Source organism: Phoenix dactylifera, chromosome 8 (assembly GCF_009389715.1).
Source record: "Phoenix dactylifera cultivar Barhee BC4 chromosome 8, palm_55x_up_171113_PBpolish2nd_filt_p, whole genome shotgun sequence".
Classification (NCBI taxonomy): Eukaryota; Viridiplantae; Streptophyta; class Magnoliopsida; order Arecales; family Arecaceae; genus Phoenix; species Phoenix dactylifera.
In genome coordinates, this window is record NC_052399.1 from 16,326,772 (window position 1) to 16,354,767 (window position 27,996).

A 27,996-nucleotide genomic window follows, 5' to 3' on the forward strand; every position below is an offset into this window, starting at 1 on the left:
GTCTTTTTCAATAAAGCGCACATTTTTCTTATACTTTTTATTAAGTGCAGATAAGCACAAAGTTTATTGGATTATTAGGCCCTGTTCTAGGCAAGTCTTGTTTGATTGTACCATGGTTCACCGATCATTATATCACCCCATGGTTGCAATTTTGTATTCACCAAAGGATTGTTGAAACTATGGGTGCTGATTGGCTCCATTAGTAAAAGAAAAAAATGCTGCTGGTTTGGCACTAGTAACCTGGGTTCAGATCCTGCCTGAACCTGTTTGTTTGCCATCTGTCAGAAGTAATTCCTTAGTGCGACTCAGCCTTCATGGAATCATAGGAGGGCCATCACCTAAGCAGTTGGTTCATCAAATATCAACATGCCCTGTTTAATTGAAATATTTATTGATTGCTAGGGTGAATGGTTTTACTGTTTGATGATCAGGGAGCTAGCTGCATCATATGGCCAACATTCCATGAGGGTTAGATCGTTTTATGTTGTTGTTTCCTACCAAATATTGTTTGAGTCTGCTGGTTGAAGGTGGCCAGGGCAACATTGTCGGTGAGGCTAATGTTCACTCTCTTTTTCTTTTTAAAGTAAGAGAAAGGGTGGTTTGGCTTAAAATGAAAGCAATATAGTCCATTTCTTAACAAACAAGCAAGAATAAGACATTTATCTTTTGAGATCATCACGTCTACTGTTCAGCAATATTCTTCCTTTTTAAGAATCCAAACATGTTGAAGTTCCTCTACAGAACCATTCTTCTATAATGCATCATGTTTCCCAATGCAGGTTTGCCTAACTAAATGAGTCAAGCATCCATTAATGATTATAGAGATCCATCCAGCTTAATTGGGGCACAAAGCCTTGCAATTTTTAATCACTAGTTCTAACCATATTAGAATATTCTTCAAATTATTAACATATTTTTGAATTATTTTCAGTTTTTCCCTTGGTTGTACGTATTTTCAAAAATTTATCAGCTCAGAACTATTCAATTATTCTCCAATTATATACAAATTTTAGGATTTATTCACAATTGTTCTTGACTAATTTTTAAAAAAAATTATATGGCACCATATTATTGCTCGAGTTGATTTTTGATATCATTTTTTTTGCCTCTTTTATTTTAAGCCAATAAATTTATAAATATTTTTGAATGCTTGTATTTTTTTATTTTATTATATTTATATTTTTTTATTGATTAAATTCTTTTTAAACTTTAGATGATCTTTGTAGATGATTATTATGTCTAACCAAATTATTTCTAAATGTCAAACTTGTGATTGACGTGCATTAACTTTCTCTCCATATCCATCCATTATATTAATGTTCAGACGAAGGCAGTGTCTCAATAAAGAGCTTAGTAGACAAAAAAATCTCAAATTTTATTTTTGTTTGTTCAAATAAATACTAGATTCTAGTCAGTCATACCACGATTCCTCTCAAAAATTATCATGGTATAACCATACAGAACGGTAAATCTAAAAAATATATTATAAAAAGTAGAAAATTAATTTTTTTAAAAAAAATCATCCGATTCATCTCGCTGGGCCGGTCGGACCGGACCGGACCGGACCGGACCGGACCGCACAAATCTGGTCGCGTCCGTCCAACCTGGAAAACCAGGTAAATCGCTATTTCCGGCGGTGAAAGGGCTGTCGCCCTCGTTATATCCTATACTACTTTCTCTCTTTCGGGAGTTTGCGGGGGTTTTAGCGTCTCCCTTCATCTCCGCAACCAATCCCATTTGCCGCTCCTCTCCCTTTCTTCTCCTGCTCCAACCCCTGGCGATCCGCAATCTTTTATAATCATTCTTTTCCATCGATAGATTCGCTAAATCCTCTGCCTCCAAGCCCTTTTCTCTCTTGCTATGGATGTTTCGAGTGCTCCGGTCCTCAAAACCACCAATTTTTTCTGCAGAGTTTCTTCTCTCCGATCCAATCCTACGTATGTAACCCTCTTTAAGAAGAATCCACCAAGGAAAGGCGCGGGTCATTTCGTTGATTTCTCAAAAATCCCATCCTGGAGACCTTCAGCCGCTTCCATCAGAGGAGCTTTACGAATTTCCGCCCATTTTCGGAGGCCTTCGAGGCGTCGGAACACTCTCAGAGAGAAACTCAATTCATACGGAGAAGAACAGAAGGTAAGTAAGGTTACTGAACTCTTAAACCTTGATTCCAATTTGGAGGATTCAAACTATATCAATGGTGAAACAAAGACAGATAATTCTGAGTCAAGTTCGAATTTTGATAGCGAGAGAGGAGTGGTTGATAATTGTAGTTCAGAGAACCAAAATATCTCTGGGAATCCAGTTTTGTGGAATAAATTGGAGAAATGGATCGAGCAGTACAAGAAAGATTCGGAGTTTTGGGGAGTCGGTGCAGGTCCTATATTCACTATTTATCAAGATACTGATGGGAAAGTTAGCCGGGTTTCAGTAAGTGAGGATGAAATTACTAAAAGGAGCCAAATCCCAGTATGGTCTCTTGAAGAAAAAGAATCAATAGAAGAATTTATGGATGTGAACTCTAAGATTTCACATGCTAAACTCATTGCTAAACAGATTGAAAGTGGTGAGTATGTGCTCCCAAGAAGTAGTTCGATCGCTAAGTTTGTGGTTGAGGGGAAAAAATTCACTTTTGCTGATGGTCTTCGGTCTATCTCTCTTCAGAGTGGGCCAACTTTGAAAATCTTCCCTCAGATTGGATTCATGGTATTGTGTGGTTGCTGTGTTTTCTGGGCCATGTCAAAGTTGTTTGTGGGAAATCACAAGGTGGAGCTGACAAGGCAAGAGGTTGAGATGCTGAGGAGAAAGAAAAAATCAAGACTGGAGAGGGAGGAGATGGAGAAGGGCGGCGTCAAAGTTGTTGGGGATGAACCAGAGTTCCCAACCACCAGAAGGCCTCAGTTGGATAAGAATGAACTGATGAAGGACATTATGCAAGCCAAGGCATCTACAGAGAAATTGGCTATAACAGATGTCTCTAGTCATTTTTCTGCTATCAGTCCTGACTTTGATGATAAAGTTAGGGAAATCAGAAAGATGCAAAGGAAGGTTCGTGAATTAGAGCAACAGGATCATTCCCAAAATGATAAGAAAGGTGAAGAATATGGTGTAGCTTCTATTCTGTTGGGTGCAAAAGATCAAAATGCTAGTAATGAAAATAATGCTAATGCAGAAGCTGCATCGATAAAGGAAGGTTCAAATCATGACAGGACTTCTGATATCAATCTGCTTGAAGACCAGGAAAAAAATGGGAGATTTTCTGTGGATATTGAAAACAAGAAGCTGCTCAGAGAAAATAACATGGGTAATATGAATGACACTCCAGGTGGAGAATCATTAAACACCTTTGCAAACAGCAAACCTATCACCACTGTTAAGGCGGATGATCAAAATGAAGAGAAGACAACATGCTCAATGGATGGAAAATCTGTTGAGGTTGATATAGAACATACTGTTCATTCTGGTAGTACTAATGTTTTTAGCATTGTTGACTGGATAAATGAAGAGACATCTGGGAAAAAGAAGGTGGAGAGTTCCATAATGGAAGAGAAAGAATCTAACAGAAGTTCTTCTGATTTTGTTAGAACCAGGCCAAAGATTATAAGGTCAGTGAAGGAAGCTAGAGAGTACCTAGCTCGAAAGCACAGGCCCCTACCAGGAAAAGCACAAGCTGATCAGGAAATGCAAGTTAAAGATCTGGCAGCAAAAGCCAATGGTTGCATCTTTACTTATGATGACAATCCTATTGTAAGGTCAAGTCAGTCAAGTAGTGAGAGTTCTAATGTTTCTGTGCCAAATAAACTACATCATGGTAATGTTTCTGACACTGGATCATATGGCGATGGTAGTATGATTAAGACTTCGTCTATGACGATGGAGAATTCTGAAGCGCAAGGAGCAAAAACTGTGAATAATGGTGATTATAGAGGGAAATCACTGAAGTCCCTAAATGTTAAGGGAGGTGTGAACTCTCCATTTTCAAACGATTCTGAGATCGGTAAGACGTTAAGCTCAAACAAAATATTGCTTGGAGGTGTTGCAGAACATACTGTTTCTCCTACTAATTCTAGCATTTCAAGAATGAACAATCTGAGTGATGAACAAAAACATGTACAGGATCACATTGACAGTTGCATCTTCCACACATCTGACAATAGTCAAGAATCAGACCCCCATATTACCTATTCTGATAAATCTACTTTAGGTGTTACTTCTGATCTATTAATGTCTGGAATGACCACGCCATCCAAAAATGATGTAGTTTATAATTCTCAAAAATCAGAGACTTTAACAGAAAAAGAGCAAATTGGACCGAAAACACAACTTAGAAGACTTAAAAATGTTAGAGTTATTTGTGACACCAGAAATAATGAAGATACAGAGGTCAGCATGGGCAGGATACTCAGTTTAGAAAGTAGAATGGCTGGATCGTCAACATTAGACATGACACAGAATTTTACAACATCGTCTGTCAGCTCTTCCAAGGAGTCCACCATAAACAAGAAGGAAATCAGAGAGGATAATTGTAGATACTCTTCGTTTGGGGATAACGTATCTGGAGAGAAAAGAACAGCCAGGTCTCCTGAGACTGAATTCAGTAAGTTCAAAGAAGCACATGACACAAAAGTGCTTTCTAGGTCCGGAACAAACTTATCACGTGATTCTGATGGAGCTGGCTGCCTAACTAAGGAAAAACATCAAGATGCTGAAAACAGTTGGGTCAACAAGAATTTTCAGGAATTTGATCCTGTAATTAAGAAGATTGGGGTCGGCTTCAAAGAAAATTACATGGTGGCAAAAGAGAAGGTAAAAGAGCAGCAAGGTTTAAGTGCTGATATAAGTGAACTTGGATTAATGGAAGAGGATGAGGAACTGGAATGGATGAATGATGAACATCTTCGGGAGATCGTATTTCAAGTTAGACAGAATGAGTTGGCTGGGCGGGATCCTTTTCATTTAATGGATCCTGATGATAAGCACACCTTCTTTGAGGGGCTCGAACGCAAAGCTGAGAAGGTGAACGAAAAGCTATTGGGTTTGCATGAGTGGGTCCACTCCAGGATCGAAAACCTTGACTATGGAGCAGGTACTCATTTAATAGAATCTTTTATATGTCTGTATGTTGCATAGGTCAAACATAAGGTACTGAAAATATTATTAGGGTCTAGAAAAATAAAACTTTGGGTGCCACTATGTTTTTAGTTACATATTATTCTTGTCATCCTTCTCTTTTATCCCGTTAACCTCGTTATATAGTTTGGCCATGCCACAACAAGCTAATACATGTGTATGGATTTGGACAGTATTAGTGAGGATAATACTGTTAGTTTGTTTATGTTTTTCTTTTGAAACAGATGGCATCAGCTTGGATGATCCATTAGAAAAGATAATTCCTCGTTGGAAAGGTCCCGCAATTGATAAAAATCCTCAGTTTCTTACCAAGCTCTCTGGAGATCGGACTGCAATTTTTGCTGAAAAGGGGGATGCTCAGAATAGCCTTCAAAATATGAAAGAGTCACCAAATTCTAATGGTGCTGTTTACTGTTCATTTAATGGTAAAAGGAATATGTCTCCTGATAAGTCTTATGCAAACCCCAAGACGCTTATAGAGTGCAGTGATGGTACAAGCAGACCTGGCAAAAAGACAGGGAAGGAACAGTGGCAGCATACAAAGAAATGGTCTGAAGCTTTCCTGGAAGTTTATAATGCAGAGACAAATCCAGAAATAAAATCTATTATGAGGGATATGGGAAAGGATTTAGACAGATGGATCACGCAGAAAGAAATACAAGATGTCGCTGACTGGATGACAAGAATACCTAAAAGGAAGCGGAGATACATAGAAAAGAAAATGGAGAAAATTAAAAGGGAAGTGGAAATGTTTGGACCACAAGCAGTGGTTAGCAAGTACAGAGAATATTCAGATGAAAAAGAAAAGGATTACCTTTGGTGGTTGGATCTTAATTTCATCCTGGTAAATACTTAGTTACATCCCTTTTATATGGCATTCTTTTTGTTAATCTGGAACTATTTTTTGGCCAGCTTGCATACCAGTAATGCAGTGACGTGGTGCTTCATATTCCAAACTCCAGTTTCTACCTCTCATTGCCTTTTTCTAGTCTTCATATGATTTACTTTTAGTTTTTCTTCCTTTTTTTGATTGTTATTTATTGCCTACAGTGCATTGAACTATACACAGTTGATGATGGCATCCCAAAGGTGGGATTTTATTCCTTAGAGATGGCTCCAGACCTTGAACTAAATCCAAAGCAGTATCATGTGATTGCTTTTGCGGATCCAGGAGATTCAAAGAACTTCTGTTATATTGTCCAGGCTCATATGGATATGCTTGGAAGTGGCAGAGCTTTTGTCATTGCTCGACCTCCAAAGGTAGTGTTTTGGTAACCCTGCTTCTCTATTCATTAGAACTTGAATTAGAGCAGCTGATAAAATACATGTTGTTCATTTTTTTTATTGAATCGGCCTATGGTTGGCCATTAGAAATGCATGGGAATGCATTCTTGTTACCATTTCAATAATTGTTGATATCATTGGCTTCTGTGTTGAAGGAAACTATTACCATAAATCTAAGCGGTAAAACTATGGTCGGCGGAACCGTCTCGAACCGTTTGGTTTGGGGCGTCCCGAGCCGTACCGGGATGGTTCTGGCAACGAAAACGAGAACCGACGACGGAGGGGGAGAAGAAGGAAAAACAGGAAGAGAGAGAGAGAGCGGGGGAGGGAGGGAGAAGAAGAAAGAGAGGAAGGCGGAGGCCGGGGAGCCGCCACGCGGAGGAGGTGGAGGAGGAGCTCTGCCTCCAGTCTCCTGTTTCGTTCGTAATAGGGGCTCAGAGGGGGCCTCTTTTATTTTTAAAATTTTTAAGTGAAAGACGGCAAATTCATTGCCGACTTCGCTTAATTTTTTTATAAGTGAAAGTCGGCAATGGGTTTGTCGACTTTCACTTAAAAATTTCAAAAATAAAAGGAGCCCTTCCGGATCTATGTTTCAAGCAAAATAGAGGATCGGAGGCAGAGCCCCTCCTCCGCCTCCTCCGTGTGGTAGTTCCCCGGCCCCCACCTCCGCGTGGTGGCTCCCTATCCCTTGCTGGCTCTCCGCCGGCCTTCCTTGGCCTCCCCCTTCTCTCTCTCTTTTCCTCTCCTGTGCTCCCTCTCCCCCGCCTCTTCTATTGGGTTGGTACGGCACGAGGCCGTGCCGCTGGGCAACTGGTTTGTAGCCCGGTACCAGCACAGCAGTCCTTATGTATAACCATGTCTCTAACTCATTCATATTCAAGAAAAACAAAAATTCCTTATGTAACAGCATTGGTGCTTCAACAACTAAAAGCCTGAAATGTGGATGGTTTTTTAGTCAGTTAAAAAAGTTCAGATATTTAATATTACATTGTGGTAAATGGCCTCTGAAAGGATCAGGTTTCAGATTCTATGAAATTATATTTAGATTCTGTTCAGGAGATAGTAATGGTGATTGATGAGGTCCTAAATTGATCTGTTGCATGTAAGAATTGGCAAACTTATGCATTACCAATCAATACTCTAGCTCATCTGTTAACACTTGCTAGGAAATGTTTTGGCCTAAATAGTTTTCTGGACCATAGGGAGCTTAATGCAAATAGAGATTGATAGGAGGAAATAAAGTTATCATGAAAGAAGTTGTGCTGTACGTATATAAATTTGATGGCATACTCAATAACGTACATGGAGTGATATCTATCTCTCTTCTAATTTTTAGTGATGATGCCTGTGGAGAGTACTGACAGTATCAGAATTTTATGCTTTTTGACTTTAAGAAACAGGCAAGATCAAGATGCAAGTCAGACCGTATCATTGGCTTCTATTATATGAAATTCAAGAGCTGTTTTTCATTAATGTTTGTATGTCATCTGATGTTCATCTCATTTTAATCTCTCCTTCAATTAATACCATGTGCAGGTGAGAGGGTAGAATAGATTAATCGAGGTTAGGTAGAAAAGGTAGCTTTTCCAACTTCTTAAAATATCCACTTTGCTCTCAGAATAAATTGGTTAGTCTTCTAGTGTTTGGAGGGTTGAAGTGGAATAAATGGGTTGAAATAGCCTTTGTTGCATTTAACCCTTTTTAAACCCTGAACTAAATGAAACCTAATTTTTTTATACTTGGCAAATTGACTCATTTAATACTATCCAGAGACACCATGGGCTGCCATCTAGGCTCTTGATAAGGTTTGGCTGGCTGGGTTAACATCATATAATGTATTTCTAGGCTCAATTATTTTTTGCAGGACCACCTAGGTTGCTGCCTTCATTGCCCAGTTACCTCCCTCTACATGGTAATTATTTTGCCACATTATTGTAAGGATGTAATATAATTCGGAATACCTAAGTTATTTGATGATGAATCTATCATCATTAGGAGCTTCACAGTGGCCACATTTTTATGGGCTTGGTCTCCTTAAGCTATGTTTTTCTTATAATTGTAGATATGAAAATTTTTACCATCTTTGGACTGTTTTTTTATTAAGATGTTACCAATCAAGAAATAAGTGGCATGGTATCGATAGTTTTACGTGAAACTACTTTTTGGCATCTTAGTTCTTGATATAATTGATCTATCTAAAAACTATAGAGTCTGTTACTAGCAAATATAACTTAGGGCGTGCTTATTGTTGCTTTTTACTTCTTAGAAAGTTCTTCTTACAAAAGGAAAATCCAGAAGCTAGATTTTCTATCTTCTCCAAAATGTGTCAACAAAGTTTGCAATCTCAATACCGGGTAAACCAAAGGTCTGATATTGGTTCGGTACAGTATCATACCATACTGACACCTATACGCAGTAGCATACTTGTATGGTACTAGTTTGCTTTTTCTTTATTTTTTTTTCATTTTTGGGTGTTATGGTTGTTTTAAGATTTAGGGATACTCTAAATGTGATTTTAAGGTTGTTTTATTATTATTATTATTATTATTATTATTATTATTATCATCATCAATATAATGTAAAATTGTCTCATTTGCTCTGATAAGAGGCTATTTATCTTACCCGCTCTTATTTGTTATAATCAAGCAACTTATCATAGATATCCCTTAGGGATTGATACCTTGACCGGCCTTTTGGATGGAGCTGGTAGCAAAACGATAATGGGTGTTATCTGCAGCATTTACGACAATGTAGTTAGTGAAGCCAAGAAATAGTAGCTATCCACGCGGCCCTTTTCTTATCCTTGACGAGTATGGAAGCAATACTTTAATGCTTTGAATCTTTGCTGGAGAAGGCATGTGGATCTAAGTTATAAATGATGGCCCTTGTTGGTATATCTATGAGTTTTGTTCTTTTTTGCTTGTAAAAGCTTCAAACACAGATGCTATTAGACTGCCACTCCTACCAACAACCTCTCTTACTGACTAGCTCCTTTTGTTGGATCTTTCTTGAAGGACCTAGAATGAAAACTCTCCTCAGATTGTAAAGTGGATATCCAAGCTATGTCCTGTGCTTGACAACCTCCTCCTTTTGCCATTGATCATTTGGATTGTTTCGTATGACAGCCTAAATCTAAGTCTCCTCCATGTTGTCTGGATTCGATGCCTTATAGTCATCTAGATCCATAGAGTGATATAATAGTGGGTTAGCTGCCCAACAATCAATCTTGCTTGTTTCTTTGTGCTTCTTTTTTTGCCCTTCCTAAGGCCATGAAAGTGCTTCAGCAATTATTGAGCTCTTATAGACATTTTTTGCACGCAATCGCATCGGAGTAACCACTGATCAAGTGCTACTGCAATTTCTTCACTCCATCTCCTCCACTTTGCATCGCACCATTGCATCATTTGCATTTCTAATGGTACCGGCCTGAAATTATTACATCATGCTCCTTACTATTGTTAGCATCCGTCTTTTTTTTCTCTTCAATCCATTTCTGCAATTTTGACGACCATACATCATAAACCACTTTATTCATTACCATGAATTATATATAGTGGATCTGCATTTTTTAAAATTAAAAGATTTTATACATTTTAGACATATTAGATACTTTTATAATTTATAAAATAATATAAAAACTATGCATATTCTCGAAAATATATCCTAGTTACCAACACATTGCCATATTTTTCATTATTTTTACTCAAATAATTTTTAAGTTATTAAAAACTTATATAATTTAGTAAATTCCATTGTAGTGCAAAAAAAATGACTGAATTACTTCAAAAAATACTTCCAAATTATCTACAAAGAATACTAATTTTTGATTTTAAATATTTTTAGCAGTTAAAATTAATACTTAGTTATAAGATATCTAAAAAGGTTTTTTTAAGGGAACTGCATATATTTTTTTTGGCCCATGAATAAGCCTTAATCATCACTTATTTTTGAAATTTATTTGAATTTAAGCTTAAATCAGGTAGTCATAACCATGTGCAAATTTAAATAAATTATTGTCAAAAAAAAGAAAACTGTTAAACATGAACATCCTCAAACATGCTGCAATTTTTCTTTTATTTTTAAATGTTATTAAACTTAATATATATATATATATATATATAATCTAAAAGTAGTACATCATCAATGAAAAATCATGATTTCTTTTTCGGTGCATATATCACTTTTAAATCTATAGTATATCATAAAATCATGCAAAATAAAAGGATGGCTTGATCTCTTATTATTTTAGCAATTTTTGGCCTATTTTAGGCTTGAAAAAAAAAAGGAGAGAAGAGAGGGAAGAAGATTGTATCTTTTCTTGTTGATTCAAGTTGTCGGCCTTCAAAATCCCTCCTTTCTAAGTCTTTTGAAGTTCAAATGAGAGGAGAAAGTGGCCGGCAAGGCCCTTTTCCCTCTCCCTCTTCAATTATTAGTTTGGAGTCGATAGGAACCCATTTGAACCAAGTCAAATTGAGCAGCCAGGTAGTTCTATGCAATTCAGATCAGTTAGAAATGGTTCTTGCTGGTTCCCGAATTGATCACCCTGACGGCCTAGTTCTGCATAGATGGTTCCGCTTGGCTAGTTCCCGATCTGATCACCCTTATGGACCTGGCTCCGCACCTGTTTGGTATGGCACCCCACAAACTGGGTGATTTGGTATGGGACACCCAAATCGAACGGTTCGAGTCAGTTTTGGGAACCTTGGTCTCGAAAAGGCACCTTTTAGATAATATAATAGTGTTACCATGCTTGTTTAATGAAGTGCTTTTTTGCTTAAAAAGTTATAGTAGTGCTTTTTTAAAGCAACACCAAACAAACCCTTAGCATCTTTTTATAGAAAGTAAATTAATTGTGAACGAATTGGAGCTCCTTGCAATTACCTAACAGCCTTAGCTCGCTGCTTAGGAAGTCATGGAGCTCACCACATGATTGGCTATAACACCCTAGCACTTTAAATTACATGCTAATAGCCGCCTGATCACCTTGTCATGATCTTGCTCTTGTTTCAGAAATAATAAATGTTGGTTACCGGTTTTATATTGACTCTTTTTTCTGAGCACATAGCTTATAAGCAATAGATCTTTATCATAATCAGGTAAATCTGCATGAAAATGCTTTTTGATGCGACTTATATCTGAGATTAACTGTCATAAAATACCATGCAGGATGCATTTAGGGAAGCCAAAGCCAATGGATTTAGTGTTTCTGTGATCAGGAAAGGGGAGGTCAAACTTAATGTGGACCAAACACTAGAAGAAGTAGAGGAAGAAATTACAGAGATTGGAAGTAAAATATACCATGATAAGATCATGCATGAACGATCAGTTGATATTCGCACGTTAATGAGGGGTGTAATCACTGCTGAAAGATCCACCAAGAGGTGATTCCAATTGTTTCTGTCTGGTTATAATAAATCACCACATATAATTTCACACCTTACTTGTTTCAATTAACTGTTGTAAGCACAAAATCGTATGCTTGGACAAGGATAACTGGCTTCCAGGGCTAAATATTATGGAACCTGCATGCTTGCTTTCATGTTCTAAAAGCCTTATGTTTTTGTTATTTTAAATGAACTTTTTTGACCATTCTCTTTACAGGTCAAAACAGGTGCCTACAAAGCTTGCTAAATCCTAAAGACATCATCCAGAATGGCACAAGGAATCGCCAGCTTTATTTTCCTTTAGAGATACTTCTGCTGCATAAAATCCTTGTGAAAGAAAAGTTAGTACTAACTGTAAGGTAGGGACTACAACTTACACGATTAAGTAGTTGTTCTCTTCATCAACAACATTAAGATTGACACCCCTAATTAATGTCAACATTTTGATGTTGTTTTTGTAGAAGGTATGATTAAAGTTTAACAAATTTGCAAACTTTTAGAGAAAAACATATGAGATTAGTCAATCACACATTGTACCCTGTATGTCTGAGGACCCACAGATGCAGGTGTCTGCTAATTTTGCATGCAAACTTGCTCCATTTTCTAGGCTTAGTTGGGCTAATCATATTTATTTGAGTTACCATTAGAAATGGTTCAAGTTTATAATAAATTACCTATTGAGAATTCAAGACGTAAATTTGGCACAAAAGTAATCCAATAGTAGCTAGTGGAGTATATTGAATTCATCTAGTGATTAATCAAATATACCATGTGATCATATATGAGATGAATCTAATTTGAGATATGTTTTAGTTGTGATAAAAATTTTCATGTCAGACCAAAATCAAATGGCTATGGCACAGTAATCATGTATGCACTTCAGCTGATGCTGTGAATTTGCACATCCTCAATAAAATCCAGAAACAACTAGCATTGAAAATGGAACTGGAGAAGTTACCTTTATCTAAAAGATGGTTTTGATAGTTATATATGTATATTGTTCTAAAAGTAGGTGAAGTAGATATTTATTCTAGGGCTGTTTGATAGTTTTGATATACTCTAATCTAGTGCTATTATTTCCACAGGATGAGTAGGTGCTATTATTTCCACAGTGACTACTTTCTGCTCTGTAACATAGTCAACCCACCTTCTAAATTGGTTTCTTTTAATCAGCAGAATTGCATACTTTATCCTTGTTGCCTTGAATGTAAATTGGTTTTTTATAGTTTAGAAGTACTAGAAAATTCGTTATGTGGGTGATATAATGATTGTACTCTTTCAAACATGGCAAACGTATATTCTATTGCTTGGGCTGTTTCAAGTACGTCATTTGCTTCTTTAGCTTCTTGCTGCATGATTTGATGCCTAATTGGATTAAACCCAAAAGAACTCTTTTTATCTCTTTTCACGTGGAATTTGCCATGCCAAAGCGAGGTCTTTATGATGATAGACTTCCTGACCATATCCTCACCCAAACATGCACAAGAAATCCACCAAAAAACATGGACAAGGGAAAAAAAATTACTGGATATAAGCCTAATATGCCTTTTGGCTGTGAAAACAATAACAGAGAAACTCAGGTTGACTGAAAATTTTGGTCCATCTATCTTGTTCCTCTTTTTTTTTGAGATGAAAGTTTCTTGTTTGTTAATGATCCACCTATGTAACCCTTTCATAACCAGCTGTTTTTGTTCTTATTATTGGGGAATCAGAAGGCTATGCAATCCCTTTGTCTGGTAGGTGGTATCACCTCAAACGTGGATCCATAGGGTAGTAACAGATTTTAAGAGACGCCACTGGCTGGTGACTGATTCATCATAGATGTTCTTCTGAACATAGTGGAAGTTGCAGGCATGGTGATGGGATAAGAATAAATTATGAGGAACTGCAAGATTGAACGAAGGAAGTCATTACTCCTAATGAACACATAGAATACCGACCTCAAGACTAGATCCGTCACTGCCTCCTCCCCAAGGCTCTGTGCGAGCTGCACGGACGTGTCAGTGAACCTGTTGGATCTGCTGCTTTTCAGCGAAATGTGCTGCACCTGTCCACCAAAATCACCGAAACCAAAAGTAATCTCTGAACAAGAATCATCCTTGCAAGCCAAATTCAGCGGCAAATCTCATCTTTTCTTAAAAAAATCATCGTTTTAGGAGGCGAATTTTACCAGATCGGACCTATTGAGAAGATGATTCCCGAGGCGGCCGACGCATGGTTCACGCCGCAGATTATGTCCTCGTTCTCCCCTCTTTGTCCAAGAAGGGGGGGCACGAACGGGGCCCCATTCGGAGCGCTATGTCAGAATTAATCAAGAAAAATGAGTTCTTGGAGAGATTGGAAACCTAGGACGAGGAATTCGAATCTTCATGGGTCGGGAGGGTTCAAGAAGGGAAGGGGAGAAAGGGCACGGACCGAGGTAGTCGACGATGATGCGGCTGTTGGAGAAGCTGCCCGTGGGGCGGTGGTAGTCGAAGTCGCGGCCGGTAAGGCGGGCCGTCGGCGTGGGAGAGGATGCCGAGGTTGTTGTTGGTGTCGACGGTGGAGTCGACGACGACGAAGAGCGCGGGGAGCGAGAGGAAGCCCAGGGACGTTGAGAGGCCGGGGGTGCCGCCGCCGGCAGCGGGATGGGTTCATGGGCTCGGCGGCGGAGATGACGGGGAGATGAGAAGTCCGGCGGGGTGGTGGTGGCGTTCTTGGAAGGATCGGGAGGGCAGGGAGGGGGAGGAGAAAGGGAAAAGAGAGAGGCCAGAGCTGGGCGCCAGTTCTTTCTTGGTTCGAACTTCGGAAAAGGTCGGTTGAGTTCGATTTATAGGTGTTGATGATCGATTCTTGACCGTCCGATCGATGGGCTTAGCAAGATTTTGTTCAACTTGAAAACCTCGTTCTGATACGAAAGTTAAGTGGAAGTTTTAATAGAATATTTGAGTGGCACGATTGATATTATTAAAACATAATTCACAGTGCCACCAAGGTGGTAGCCTAGTACTGGGCAGCAATTCTAACCATTAGGTTCTAAGTTCGAATCGCTGCGGCGACGATTAAATTATGGACCGGAGCTCACTACTTTGGCCACTGCTTGGACTTGTGGTGTAGGACCGCTCTTGAACTGCTAGTAGCCGGGGTGGTGCCGGGTGTGACGTACTCACACGTGGGACTCGAGCCAGAGCTCAGAGGAGTAACTGAGCCGGGCCTACGGGTGGGGAGGGTATGAGTAAAACCGGTCGGGGTGCCCAACACACGGCCATTTCTGCCCGCATCGAACATTCTCCTAGCGGGGCGGGGGCTCAGTGGGGGCTGCTACGCGGGGGTGGGCTTGTCCCTTCCTCCCTCCTACCCCTTTCCATTAGCAAAAAAAAAAAAAAAAAAAAAATATAATTCACAGCTATTAAGAAACAACACAAGTTAGTTCTTCTTATAAAAAATTCTGGTAGCTTCGGTAATGAGTGCAAGATGTATGATACATGGATAGAAAATGCACCATTGATTGTTCATATTTGTGCATAAGCGAGACAGGGGCTATTGGTGGTTTGCTTTCCTTCAAGAAACATTTAGGAATCTCAGCAAAAAAGAGAGGAAACCTTAAGCTTGACTCTTGTTTGCCAAAATATAAGTTTGATGGGCAAGATTAGAGTGATGGTCCTCCACAATGATTCGATCGAAAAGAAAAAAAACTATGCTGGAATCTCTTTCAATCATAACTTGGCAAAGTGGAAGTACTGTATGACATAGGGCGACCCTGACTAAGAAACTCATTGCCAAGACTAGGAGCCTTATAAATTTTAGCATGTGTATTCGACTCCACCAAAATGGCTCCTGGTGCAGATTGAGTGCAAGACTAGCATGTGATTGAGGCAAAGCACTTACATGTGATGTAAGTCATACTCCATCCTCTTGAGCCCACATTTGGATGTACAATAGCTAACCCTCTACTTAATAGACTTTGCCATTGTATGCATCCTCTAGCTAGCGAACCAATGAAAAAAATTGTTCACTTTTTAATTGGTGATCCCATTGTAGTTGGATAAGATAGTGAAAAAGGTGAAAATGCACTCTGCTCATTCTAAAGGGTTAACTTATCCAAGTTGAGCATCCTTTTGGAACTTTGACCTGATAAGTTTATCTACCATTTTTTGAATAGTATTGAGTTGGTTAACTGGATAACTTTGTGGTTTCCATCTTTGAACCACCATCTAGACATGGTCTAAGAATCGTTATTCGACTCACATGGGATGCATATCTTTAGAGGGAAGAGCATGGTATATGTGCAAGAAATTTTCACTTATCAAGTTTTAGCTGGAGCTTTTTAGATTTTTTTTCTCTTTGGTAAAATAACTCTTTCCCTTCCAAGTAAAGTATGTGAGAAATAGCTCAATTGGCTAGAGTAAGCTAGAGTATTTATGATCAAACTATGTTTCCCTGTGATTTTTTAAGGATTCATTAAACGAGTTGAATGCCCATTAATCATACTTATGAACATGCAATAGCTGCTAATTTCTTTCTAGTATGTTCCAAGCTTCATTTTGTTTGGTACTTCTCAGAGCTAATGATCAAACGATGCTCTAACCGGTGGAACTAAATCAAAGAATTTATCAATTTCTTAAAAGCAATTAATTTTTTACAATCATGTCAAATATCATACTATGGTTATCAATATATAGTGTTAATTTAGCTCTTACGATTGTCTAAACTTGCAAATTAATGGGCATAAGCATATTGCTTGTCAAACCTATACATTCCTAAGACACTTTAATATATTATTAAAAGATTTTTCCTCAAAACATGCTTCCTCGCAAAATGGTTGCCACAACATGGCACTTAGATCCTAAGCCAAGGAAAAATTTCCCACCAGTATTTCTGCCATTTAGCTTCCAAACCTAAACTCCAAAAGCTGGGCACAAGCATAGTAAGAAACACTTCGAATCCTCAGCGACATCTACTTTCCTTTGAAGCACCCTTAGGGCCACCATGCCGAGTGTCACCTCCATTTTCTGGACACATCTCATCAATGTGACACTACTCCACTTAGGAGTTAGGAACATGATATTCCACGAATAGTCACTCCAAGTGCAAAGCCAGAAAACTTTGCACCAATTGCCTGCTCCTATTCTTGGAAGGGGACACCTCCATTCACATCAGGGTGATCCATACTGCAAGAGAGTCATACCATCAAGAGGTAAGAGAGTCATACCATCAAGAGGTTTTCTTTTCCAAAGCCTGCATATCACTGAGAAGAAGCAAACCAAACAGTCCCTTTCCATGGACTCCGTTTGCCCTTTCTTTCCAAGGCCAGGCCAAAGCCAAAGCCAAAGTTCAGACTTTGAAGTAGATTTGCCACTCATCCATCATCCTCCTTTTATCTGAAAACACCACCGCTTCCGAAGATCCATCACCGCTCTATTTATCCACGTGTAAACATCTTGCTGCTTCTCGCACTAATCTCACATGAGCACTACTATTGGAGTCAAGAGAAAGAATGCAACATATAGGTAGAAAAACAGATATAAAACGGATCCAAAAAAAATCTTCAGAATACTGAGTAGCAGAGAAGGCGATCCAATTTACAGATATGTTCGTCTCTCTGTAAACATATGCAGCTTGGAATGCGCCACATTTTCTTAGTAGCACTCTAATGTGGTGATCTACCTCTCCTAGCCTTTTTCATAAAATTCGTTGAATCACCTCCGCTCAGTCCCCTCAAGGATGAGCATCTCCCTTGATTGCTGTAATATTTTTTCCGAACTGAAAATAAGATTATTTTATTCTATCTGTTTTTGTTTTAAATATATAGAATGCGGAGCCGAAGGTGGAAGAGCTGGAGGGAGGCGCGCTAGATTTTTCCCCCCGACCAGATCGCCCACGCCGGATCCCGGATCTTTAGGGTTTGGGTTCCGCCACCTGCCGCTGCTGCCCGAAAGGACTCGCCTTTTCCTAGGGCTCCGGGAGGCCGCCAGCGCCGCTGACGCTCCTCTCTTTCTCTGATGCAAGCTCTCAGGGCAGCGGACGAAGAGGACAGTAAGTTCGCCCACAAGAAGCCGAGGCGCGACGAAGAGATGCCCCTCACCGACGCGAACGACGACTCGTTCTTCTTCCCCGTGGAGGAGATCGTGCAGTACCCGCTGCCGGGCTACGTAGCCCCCTCCTCGATCAGCTTCAGCCCCGACAACCGCCTGATCTCGTACCTCTTTAGCCCCGACGGCACCCTCTACCGGAAGGTCTATGCCTTTGACCTCGTGTCCCGGAGGCAAGACTTGATCTTTAGCCCTCCAGACGGCGGGGGACTCGACGAGAGCAATCTCTCGGCGGAGGAGAAGCTGAGGCGGGAGAGGTCTAGAGAGAGGGGGCTGGGAGTTACTCGCTATGAGTGGAGAGCCAGGTCCCCGTCCTCTTCTTGCTTTCCTCCACGGAAGCCTACCATCATGGTGCCCTTGCCTGCCGGGGTCCGTACTTCGATCCTCTTTATTCCTATTTCCCCTCTGTACGATTATTTGATTAGTTGGATATCAAGTTAAGTGTACTCGAAATCTGTTCTTGGGCTATAACGGTTGCAAAAGTTGGAATCTCTCACATTCTGTCCTTCTATTCTTTTATCCTCCCTGTTTACTTATTTGTTAAGTTGGATACCAAGTTAAGTGCAATCAAAATTGATTTTTGGGCTCCAATGATTGAAGAAATTGGGAATATTTGTTTATATGTTGGGGTTTATTGATGTAATCAGGAATCTTCTTTCTGGCCTAGGATGGATACTAAGTGAATGTTCGATTTTTGAACAGGTCTATTTGCAGGATGTATGTGGCTCAGAACCAGAGCTCAAGCTGCAGAGTGTAGCTGGTTCGCCAGTCATTGATCCTCATCTGTCTCCAGATGGAAGCATGCTTGCATTTGTGAGAGATGATGAGCTTCATGTCTTCAATTTGTCTGATGGAGAAACTAAACAAGTGACAATTGGTGCAAAAGGAAATGGCAAGGTGAGATGTTCTTTTGATTTTAACAATGTATAATGTATGCTGTGCTTACCTTAATCTGTAGTTTGTACGAACTCATATTGCTTGTTTATTGTTCTTATTAAGTACAAGAAAGTTACTTTTTATTCTTTTAAATAACTCTGAATATGATATCACACTAGGAATATAAGATTAGTTCATGGAAGCATTATAACCACATTTCATTGTATTGAATCACATAATTTCTTGCCTTTTTAACTACATTTTGGAATATATTATTTCTGCACCATGATAAATTATGTAACTTTAATTGCATCCATTATGGATTTAAATTCCAGGATGTTTTGTTTTCTATTGAAAAAGAATATAAATTGCTAAATCTGACTATAAAAACCTAAAATACTCAAGTAGTCTAACTGACCATCTTGCATGAAAATTGGAAAGCTCATTGTGCTAGTAAATACCTTCCTACTAGCTAATTAAGGAATATTGTGTCTAAAGCACGGTAGCATCTTTTTGAGCATTACATTGCTAGAAGGTGATGCAGTTGAAGGAAGTTATAGGGAAGGGGAAAACTGTCGATGAACATGGCTTGGGCATTGTGCAAGGATTTGAGCCCGTTAGAATTTAGCTAGCAACCATGCCTAAATGCAATATGCAACAAATTTCTTTTACACGTACATATTCTGTATATGATTGCAACAGTGCTACTTGCTTCTTTGAGAGGTCCGCATGAAAAATTTTGGGTAACTAGCTGTCAGGGATATCCTTCATCAGTTGCTGAATCAATAAGCTTCATTAGATTACCTTGTTGTATCGATGAGAGTTGGGTTGGGATCATCGTGATAGGATTTTCACCCTTCCAGCACATAATGCTAGTGGAGTACTTAAGCTGATCTAAGATGGTTGGTCATTCCTCTCTCCCATGCACTTCAAAAGTTATTCACCTAATCAGTTGTTAAAACCTCCATCATCCTCCTTTCCATTATGACTTCTGCCATAATGGCTTCCCCCTCCATCATCATTCCTTCTTGGTTAGATAGAGTGTCTCAACATGTCTAACAACTACATGGTAGAATGGGATAATGGATATAACTGTTAAAGAGGTAGGAGTGTCAATGGATTGGCCTGGCTTGGCCAACATGAAGATTTGGATTGAAATAAATAGCGGCTTAAGCTCAGAAATTAGACCTTTAGGCTAGGTCTGGGCCTAAGAGGTTGATGTTGGGATTAGTTTAGGATGGGATTGGAGTTTGGACTTTTAGGAAATCTAACCAGGCCTCATTCTGAGCCAAGCCTTACCTGACAAATAGCTGAAAATAGGGAAAAGTTGACGTCTAGGCCTTGTAGTTCTGGCCTTAAGCTAGGCTTGTTTGGTTGACACCCTACTTTGGAGGCTATGACCAATTGAGATTTGATCTAAATGGTGGGCGCTATAGTTGGGGTCATCGTTTAGGAGGCTGGAGATCGGCTACAGGTTTTTCAAGGTAAAATGGGCAATCAACTAGTAATTATGGTGGTAGAGGGTGGGAAAAGGAGATAAGATGTGGAGAACTAGAGGGGTGTCCGACTAGTTGCTACCTATGACACAGAAGATAAAAGCTAACACCATCATATTTAAGTTTAACCATCTCATATCATACAAAGTGGTAGATTGTCTTGAAAATTGAAAGTGTCGTGGTCTCTCTCTCTCTCTCTCTCTCTCTCTCTCTCTCTCCTTGTTATTTGAGAATAACACTAATCTGTGTGTGTGTGCGCGCGCGGGCGCGGACGCGGGCGCGGGCGTGCGTGCGGGCGTTATTTGAGAATGACACTAATATGAATCTTTTCTTTTCCTAGAAAGATCAAAACATTATTTTGGGTGTAGCTACTTGTCTTGAGAGTTTACTATTAGGGCTAAAGATCTACAAAAGTTTAGATATTTTGAGATATGACATCAGCCAGGTGTTGGCGCTATAGATTTTTTAAAAAAAAATTTAAGGGGAGGCAAGGCCACCCAAATTTATTAAAAGGAAGTAGAAGGATTACAAGAAAGGATGTGCTATAGATGAGATTGAGCTGTTAGATTCTTTCACCTTTGAAATAAGGGATTGGACAACATGATTATGCAGGTATCTTTGGGTTTTGGGCCAATGCATGCATGCAATCCATCATGTTATTGCCAACAAAAGAAAGGGGGATTATTTTGGGGGGCGGGCGGTGCGAAGGGGAGGGAATCTGATAATATCTTTGTATGATTTTTCATTCAAAACTGGTCTTCAAGGACATTTATGTCTATTACTAAATTCTTAGTATTCCTTAGCCATGCTTAATATTGTACTGTTCCTTAATAATCTAGCTGGTCCAAGTAGCAAAGCATATTGAAACCTTGCAGAATTGATGCTTATATGAGCGTAGGTGTGTCCCAAAGTAATCCTTGGCTAAGTAAAGAAATCCAAAAGCTTTTTTTAAAATATATATTTTTTTAGTTCTTGCCTACGGACAATTTGGACGTGGATTACTGTTTTTCTTTCCTTTTTTTTCACTGAAGAAACAGAAACCCTAACTATCAAAGCTTGTCTGCACCATTTTGAGTCAGCTTTTCTAAAAGATTTTACGTGAATGTACATCGTAATTCAATTGAAAATATGCACATGATAATTAAAGGGCTATTTCTACATGTCAACCTTTTGATGACCCATCTTCATTTACTTACAGAATCTGACAGGTCTAATCTGTTTTGTCTTTTCAGACTCATGCTCTTGCTGAGTATATCGCACAGGTACACTCTTTCTTTCTCTCAATGTATTCATGTATTTAGATAATTATATGCCTGCACAGTTTCATCTCACTGCAATCTGTATGATAACTATAGGAGGAGATGGATCGAAAGACAGGATTCTGGTGGTCTCCTGATAGCAAATACATTGCATTCAGTGAAGTTGACTCATCTGAGATACCTCTTTTTAGAATTATGCACCAGGGTAAAAATTCTGTTGGTTCAGATGCACAAGAGGACCATGCATACCCTTTTGCTGGAGCAGCTAATGCCAAAGTTCGACTTGGAGTTGTTCCCGCTTTCGGAGGAGAGGTTACTTGGATGGATCTTCTTTGTGGTGTGCCGAATCAGAACAATGGTGATGAAGAATATCTAGCCAGAGTCAATTGGATGCCTGATAATTCTCTTACAGCTCAAGTTATCAATAGGTCCCACTCCAAGTTAAAGATTCTTAAGTTTGATATTAGGACAGGCCAAAGAGAAGTTCTACTAATAGAAGAGCAGGATATATGGATCACATTACATGACTGTTTCACACCTTTGGACAAAAGAAGGAAAGAGTTTCCTGGGGGTTTTATTTGGGCTAGTGACAAGACTGGCTTTAGACATCTATATCTACATGACAGGACTGGAGCTTTGGTCGGACCTATCACTCAAGGTGATTGGATGGTTGAACATATTGCTGGTGTGAATGAGAATGCAGGGCTTGTCTACTTTACTGGTACCATGGATGGACCACTGGAAACTAATTTGTACTGCGCAAACCTATTTCCTGATCATAACCTTCCATTGCAACCCCCTCGAAGGTTGACTCATGGCAATGGAAGACATGCAGCGATTCTTGATCATCAGATGCAGAGGTTCATCGATGTCCATGACTCTTTGAATACTCCACCTAAGGTTTTGCTTTGTTCATTGCATGATGGAAGCATAATAATGCCTCTATATGAGCAGCAACTTACCATTCCGCGGTTCAAAAAGCTTCCACTTTTGTCACCAGAGATTGTCCAAATATCAGCAAAGGATGGTACTGCTTTATATGGGGCTCTGTATAAGCCTGACGCAAAAAAGTTTGGACCACCTCCCTATAAAACATTAATCAGCGTGTATGGTGGCCCAAGTGTCCAACTTGTATGTGATTCATGGATCAATACAGTTGACATGAGAGCTCAGTACCTACGAAACAAGGGGATTTTAGTCTGGAAGGTAAGCCTGTTTTTTTCCCTTTTATTTGGCAAATGTGCAACCTCACGTGTTAGTTTATTGTTCTGGTACATATCTCACAAACATGATAGTGCATGTGTTTTCAAATTCTCAATATTATGACTTGGTAAAGATTCTTCCTGTTCTCATCAATTTCATGTTTCCAATATGGTAAATTAGTTAGATGGGAATTGTTTTACATACCACCGATACCATCTTCTCTGTTGTTTCGGAATTTAATGTGAAATTCTAGATTTACTAAGGATTAGTTGTTTAATCTTCCTACTTCCTTACTACTTTCACATATTTTTTTATATCTAAATGCAAGTTTTAACTCCATTTCATTGTCATGCAAATTGCTCATCTTGACAGATTTCAGAGAATGCATCTATTTTTTCTTGAAGATATTGGAATTCCATCCGCACTCTGACTTGAAATGCAAAAGCTAATTCTTTTGTTCGTAATGGTTAATAAAGGGAGGTAGAGGAAGTTGGTCAAACCAGAGCTTTAATTACGATTTCTTGTGGAGAAGAAATTTATGTAATGGAACAATAAATGCCTAAAAGCATTAAATTACTGCTCTTTAAACATTCTGATTGGTTGAAGGAAAATGTGGTAGTTAATTGTTTATGAAACCCTCAAGTCATTGAGAAGGTGAAAAGAATCTCCATCCTCATGTAAGTGCATATTAGATTGATTAATTATATAGTCTGATGACTGGTTAGGATGTAGGTGCTTGCTGGTTAGATATCTTTCATAAAAGATTTCAGTAAGTTAGTATGTTTTATATATTGACTGTCAGAAGGCATTTAAAAATTTACATATTTGGATTGTATTTCAAATTGGAAATGAGCTTGCATCCTTTAGGCATGCAAACACACATCCAAGGTTTTGAATCCAAATCTGATAGCCTATATGTTATAGGTTTTCTTGATTGTCATTAGGGGCTTCGAAAGGTTTGGTCAAATTAGCATGACTTATTTGATCTGCCTTCTTTCTCAACTCTGAAGATTTATTACATCTGATTTCAATTCCCCTGTAATTAACCATCAAAGACTATTACCTAATAAGCCTTATCCTGCCAACATGGGCTGGCAAGTATGGATCAAGATATGATCTACCAAAAAGTTTTAACATTTTATGGGTGGCTCATGATCAATGGCAGCCTTCTAAATGGTGCCACAAGTTTGTCCATGGGAATTGATGCAGCAACCTTCTAAATGGTGCCACAAGTTTGTCCATGGGAATTGGTGCGGCAACCTTCTAAATGGTGTCACAAGTTTGTCCATGGGAATTGATGCAGTAGGGTACTAAGAGAAAGAAAAGGCCTTGCTTTGGGCCTATCAAGGGTCTAAATAATAGTAGAAATCAAGTAAAATGGGCCTACTGTTGTTTATATTAGTCAACCATAAGAGCGATTTTTGCCATAATCAATTTTCTGAAACCCCTTCGGGTGAAATGGTTCAACCTGCTTGACCTAACACTGGCCAGCTGTTACAGGTCGGGTCAAGTTCATACCCAAAATTTTTTGTTGAAACTGCTGGCCCAAGTGGTTCGACCGTTCAAGCCAAACAGGTCAGCAGCCCAAACGACCCATGGGTCACCATTGCTAAAATAATGCTGATGTGATCTCAATATCCACTCTGCTCGTAAAACAAATCATATTCCTCTCCATTGCTTGGCTCCCTGCTCTAGTTGAAGTATCACCATCATATGATGGAAGGAGACCGGTGGGAGGAGTTCAATGTTAGGAAGGGGCTGTGGATGGAAAGATGTCATGGTGGAGGTTGCAGGAAGAAAATTTAAATTTTTACTCTGTTATATATATCTAAAGACACCGCTTGCCAGCCACCAGAGATGAGCCGGAGAGGCAATTTTGCTGGAGGGGAGGCGGCATGGCTACATCTCATTGAAGAATAGGCATTCTGTTCTGATTTTCAAAGGAGAGAATGGACAAACTCAACGGGATCTGTTCTCCAATTCTAGATATAAGATCTTGCAGGAGTGAGAGAGTGAGAGAGAGAGAGAGAGAGAGGGGAGGGGGGGTGGAGAGGAACAGAAGGAGAACATGGATCACTTTGGATCCTCAATGTTTGGGGAAAAAAGGAAATGACATATCAATAGGACAGGAAACTGGGGAGTTGTTGGCTGGTCCACTCACGGTTGACCTGTGGTCAGACTGGAAACTTTTGACCTGGCCACCCTGGCAGTTCAGTCCCAGGTCACATGGTTCCAAAAGCTGACCGTAACTTGGAAAGCTTAGAAAAGAAATCTGAGCATGCCACTTGGCCATTTTTCGAAAAAAAAAATCTTTGCTTGTTTGAACTTGTTCTCTCTTTATTTTAATGTAAATATCAAGTGGATTATAACCAATAGTCTCTGCAGTACTTTTTCTAGGATTCTGCTGCTGTCTAGAAACCCCTGCAGCATTCCTTGTTCTATTTCTCATTTTTCTTCTGATTTCCTTCTTTCCATTGCACTTTTCTGTACTTGTATATGGTACAAGACTCTAAAATATTTGTGCATAATAGGTTTGCCAGCATGATAGCCAAAGTTAATGGATGATTGTATGAATCTTTTTAGTCAATGCACATATTTTGGTAATAGATATGGACATAACAAAGGTTGCACATTTTTTCTATTGGTAATGGATGCATACTTGTTACATGTCAATGCACGTGTATAATTATGCTTATAACTGTCACAACAACAGGAACAGGGTATAATGATCCAGTAGAGTTCGAAGCTGACAAAAAAAGGGTGGTCCATTTTTGCAAATATGAAAAATGAAATGGTCTCTTACCCCTAAAATATGAAGTTGTCTTTTCTTGCTAAACTCCATTATATAAATCGTATCATGCATTAGTAGTAAGCACAATGCAGGGGGCACATATCATGCTATGATACGACATGGCAAATTATGGCAAATTGTAGTATGCGACAGCACAAAACAAAGATGTATTAAAATAACATGGCAAATTTTGTGCTTAAATTTCTTTTAATAGTTTATTCATTGATTTGTATAATATCATGTATTCAAACTACTACTGTTGATCATAACTATCATCAAGCATTAAATAATTTCCTTTTTTTTTGTTTGATTTAAAATAATGCTGCTCAATGTTACTTTTGGGTGCTGAACTTCTTTAGATAGTGCAGTGCGAATGTTTATGTTTTACTTATCAACAGCATGGTTGCTTCATACGATTTAAGATGGTAGATTAATTCCAATGGGTCAAGGGTCATATGCTTTTTGCAAGCATGTCTACTTTTCTTGAGAAAATGATTAAATTTAAAAGTAAAACTTAGATTGTAAAAAAAATGAGGGACAATGTGAACACATCTTGGTCTGCAACTAGTCGCTTTCAGCGGTGTCCTTTTCTGTACAGGTGCTTGCTGCCTTTTTTTTTTTTTTTAACTCTTATCCTTTATAGATTTGCTGCACATCTACATGATATAACTTTAATCTCATTTTTGTTAATCTTGGAGTCGCCATGTATCATTACCCTACACTTTAATCCATGCACAGTGTCGAACTTGTATATTTGTAAATCTTCGCTTGTAAGTCTTAATGGTAAAAAGATTCTGTATGAGTCCTGCATCCCTTTGGATGGATTTCTCCAATGCACACATACCCCCACGTCCACATGATATAACTTTAATCTCATTTGTGTTAATCTTGGAGTCTCCATGTATCATTACCCTACACTTTGATCCATGCACAGTATCGAACTTGTATATTTGTAAATCTTCGCTTGTAAGTCTTAATGGTAAAAAGATTCTGTATGAGTCCTGCATCCCTTGGGATGGATTTCTCCAATGCACGCATACCCCCTGCGCTCCCATGCCTATGTGTGTAAACATGGTGTGATTTGCTCATGTCTTATTGCTATTTCAGTTATCCAGCTATATGTTACTTTGCCAATTTCTCGCTCGCTTCAAGCTTCAACAGAGTTATTAATTGAAATTTTGCATTGGCAGCTAGATAACCGAGGGACTGCAAGACGAGGATTGAAGTTTGAGGGTCATCTAAAACATAACATTGGCCATGTAGATGCAGAAGATCAACTCACTGGTGCAGATTGGCTTGTAAAGCAAGGTCTAGCCAAAGCTGGCCATATCGGTCTGTATGGCTGGAGTTATGGGGGCTTCCTCTCTGCCATGAGCCTGGCAAGGTTTCCTGATACATTTCGGTGTGCAGTGTCTGGTGCTCCTGTGACTTCATGGGATGGGTATGATACATTCTACACGGAGAAGTACATGGGCTTGCCTAGAGAGAATCCTGATGCTTATGAATATGGCTCCATCATGCACCATGTCCACAAGATCAAAGGCAAGCTGCTGCTTGTTCATGGCATGATCGATGAGAATGTTCATTTCAGGCACACTGCTAGGCTTGTGAACTCGCTGATTGCTGCTGGTAAGCCATATGAGCTTCTGCTTTTTCCAGATGGGCGGCACATGCCCCGGCGGCTTCGGGACCGTGTTTATATGGAAGAGAGGATCTGGGAGTTTGTAGAGAGGAACTTATGAAGAGAGCTGTAGGTTTTTCCATCTTTCGGCTATTTTATATGCCTGCGTTAGATTTCTTTTATCTGAAGAACAAAGTCAAGCAGTAGCTCCAGCTGCTCTATTGTTGAATCAGGAGTCCGAAATCCTCCCATTTTTTCAATAAATCAAAAGCTTTCAGAGTGTAAAGTGATAGATTTGCTTTCATATGCTTTTCTTGAGAACAACAGTCAGTTGTGCTTGGTACGCTGTCCAAGTTTGAGCAGTGTTTTGAGATCTTGAGGTAGTTCTTGTTGGAATTCCAGCTTGCGTAGTCCATGCTCCATGTTTCTTTCCCTTTGTTGATTGGTTGCCGAGTTGATCCTTTTCCTTTTCACAAGCAAGGCAAGGTGCTTAGGAATGCATTCTGAAGCAATAATGCCAGTTCCCAAAATATTTTGTAGTAGTACCAGAACTCGAGCACATCAAAAATATTCTGCAGAATGCTTAAATGTTCAGTTGGCATCATGAGAATGATCACGACCTATTTGGATGCACGAGATCAAGAAGGCAGCGTGAGGAGTCACACTGGAGGGATGGGTATGGAACCAAGATCTCCTTCACATAATTTCTATTTTTTCTGGATATATTATCCTTTATGGAGGAACCATAGTTCGCTGTACTGGCCCAAATCGAATAGTATGGGATTTACTTTATCGTATCAGTATTCTGTACGGATGGTGTACTGACATACGATATATTGAAAAGATTTTATGTCATAATGTACCAATATATTGCTAGTGTAGTG

The 27,996-nt window shown here is 39.2% G+C and overlaps 2 protein-coding genes and 1 long non-coding RNA gene across 5 annotated transcripts; 2 read left to right on the plus strand and 1 right to left on the minus strand.

Moving 5' to 3' along the window:
• Positions 1-1,674: 1,674 nt before the first annotated feature.
• On the plus strand, positions 1,675-13,124 carry LOC103702587. 2 transcript variants are annotated; one of them, XR_005512865.1, is made up of 6 exons: positions 1,675-5,083; positions 5,352-5,971; positions 6,178-6,387; positions 11,578-11,792; positions 12,013-12,154; positions 12,881-13,124. XR_005512865.1 is itself a non-coding variant. In XM_039129045.1 (5 exons), the coding sequence occupies exons 1-5, from the start codon at positions 1,861-1,863 to the stop codon at positions 12,047-12,049; spliced, it is 4,305 nt and encodes a 1,434-aa protein (XP_038984973.1). In that variant the 5' UTR covers positions 1,675-1,860; the 3' UTR covers positions 12,050-12,372. The 2 variants fall into 2 exon arrangements, 1 of the variants encoding a protein (XP_038984973.1); XM_039129045.1 differs by lacking the exon at positions 12,881-13,124 and having other exon boundaries at positions 12,013-12,372.
• A 252-nt stretch (positions 13,125-13,376) lies between these two features.
• LOC113462434 lies at positions 13,377-14,547 on the minus strand. Its single transcript, XR_005512866.1, has 3 exons — positions 14,211-14,547; positions 13,966-14,091; positions 13,377-13,842 (listed from the first exon to the last, which is right to left on the minus strand). It is a non-coding gene; the product is annotated as an uncharacterized LOC113462434 (long non-coding RNA).
• A 2,935-nt stretch (positions 14,548-17,482) lies between these two features.
• On the plus strand, positions 17,483-27,967 carry LOC103702516 (dipeptidyl aminopeptidase 4). Of its 2 annotated transcripts, none has more exons than XM_026802768.2 (5): positions 17,483-18,235; positions 18,569-18,763; positions 21,471-21,500; positions 21,594-22,703; positions 26,686-27,134. In XM_026802768.2, exons 1-5 carry the CDS (start codon positions 17,777-17,779, stop codon positions 26,713-26,715), a joined length of 1,824 nt encoding a protein of 607 aa, XP_026658569.2. In that variant the 5' UTR covers positions 17,483-17,776; the 3' UTR covers positions 26,716-27,134. The 2 variants fall into 2 exon arrangements, with proteins under 2 accessions (XP_026658569.2, XP_008783204.2); XM_008784982.4 differs by having other exon boundaries at positions 17,493-18,235; positions 26,682-27,967.
• The last annotated feature ends 29 nt before the right edge of the window (positions 27,968-27,996 follow it).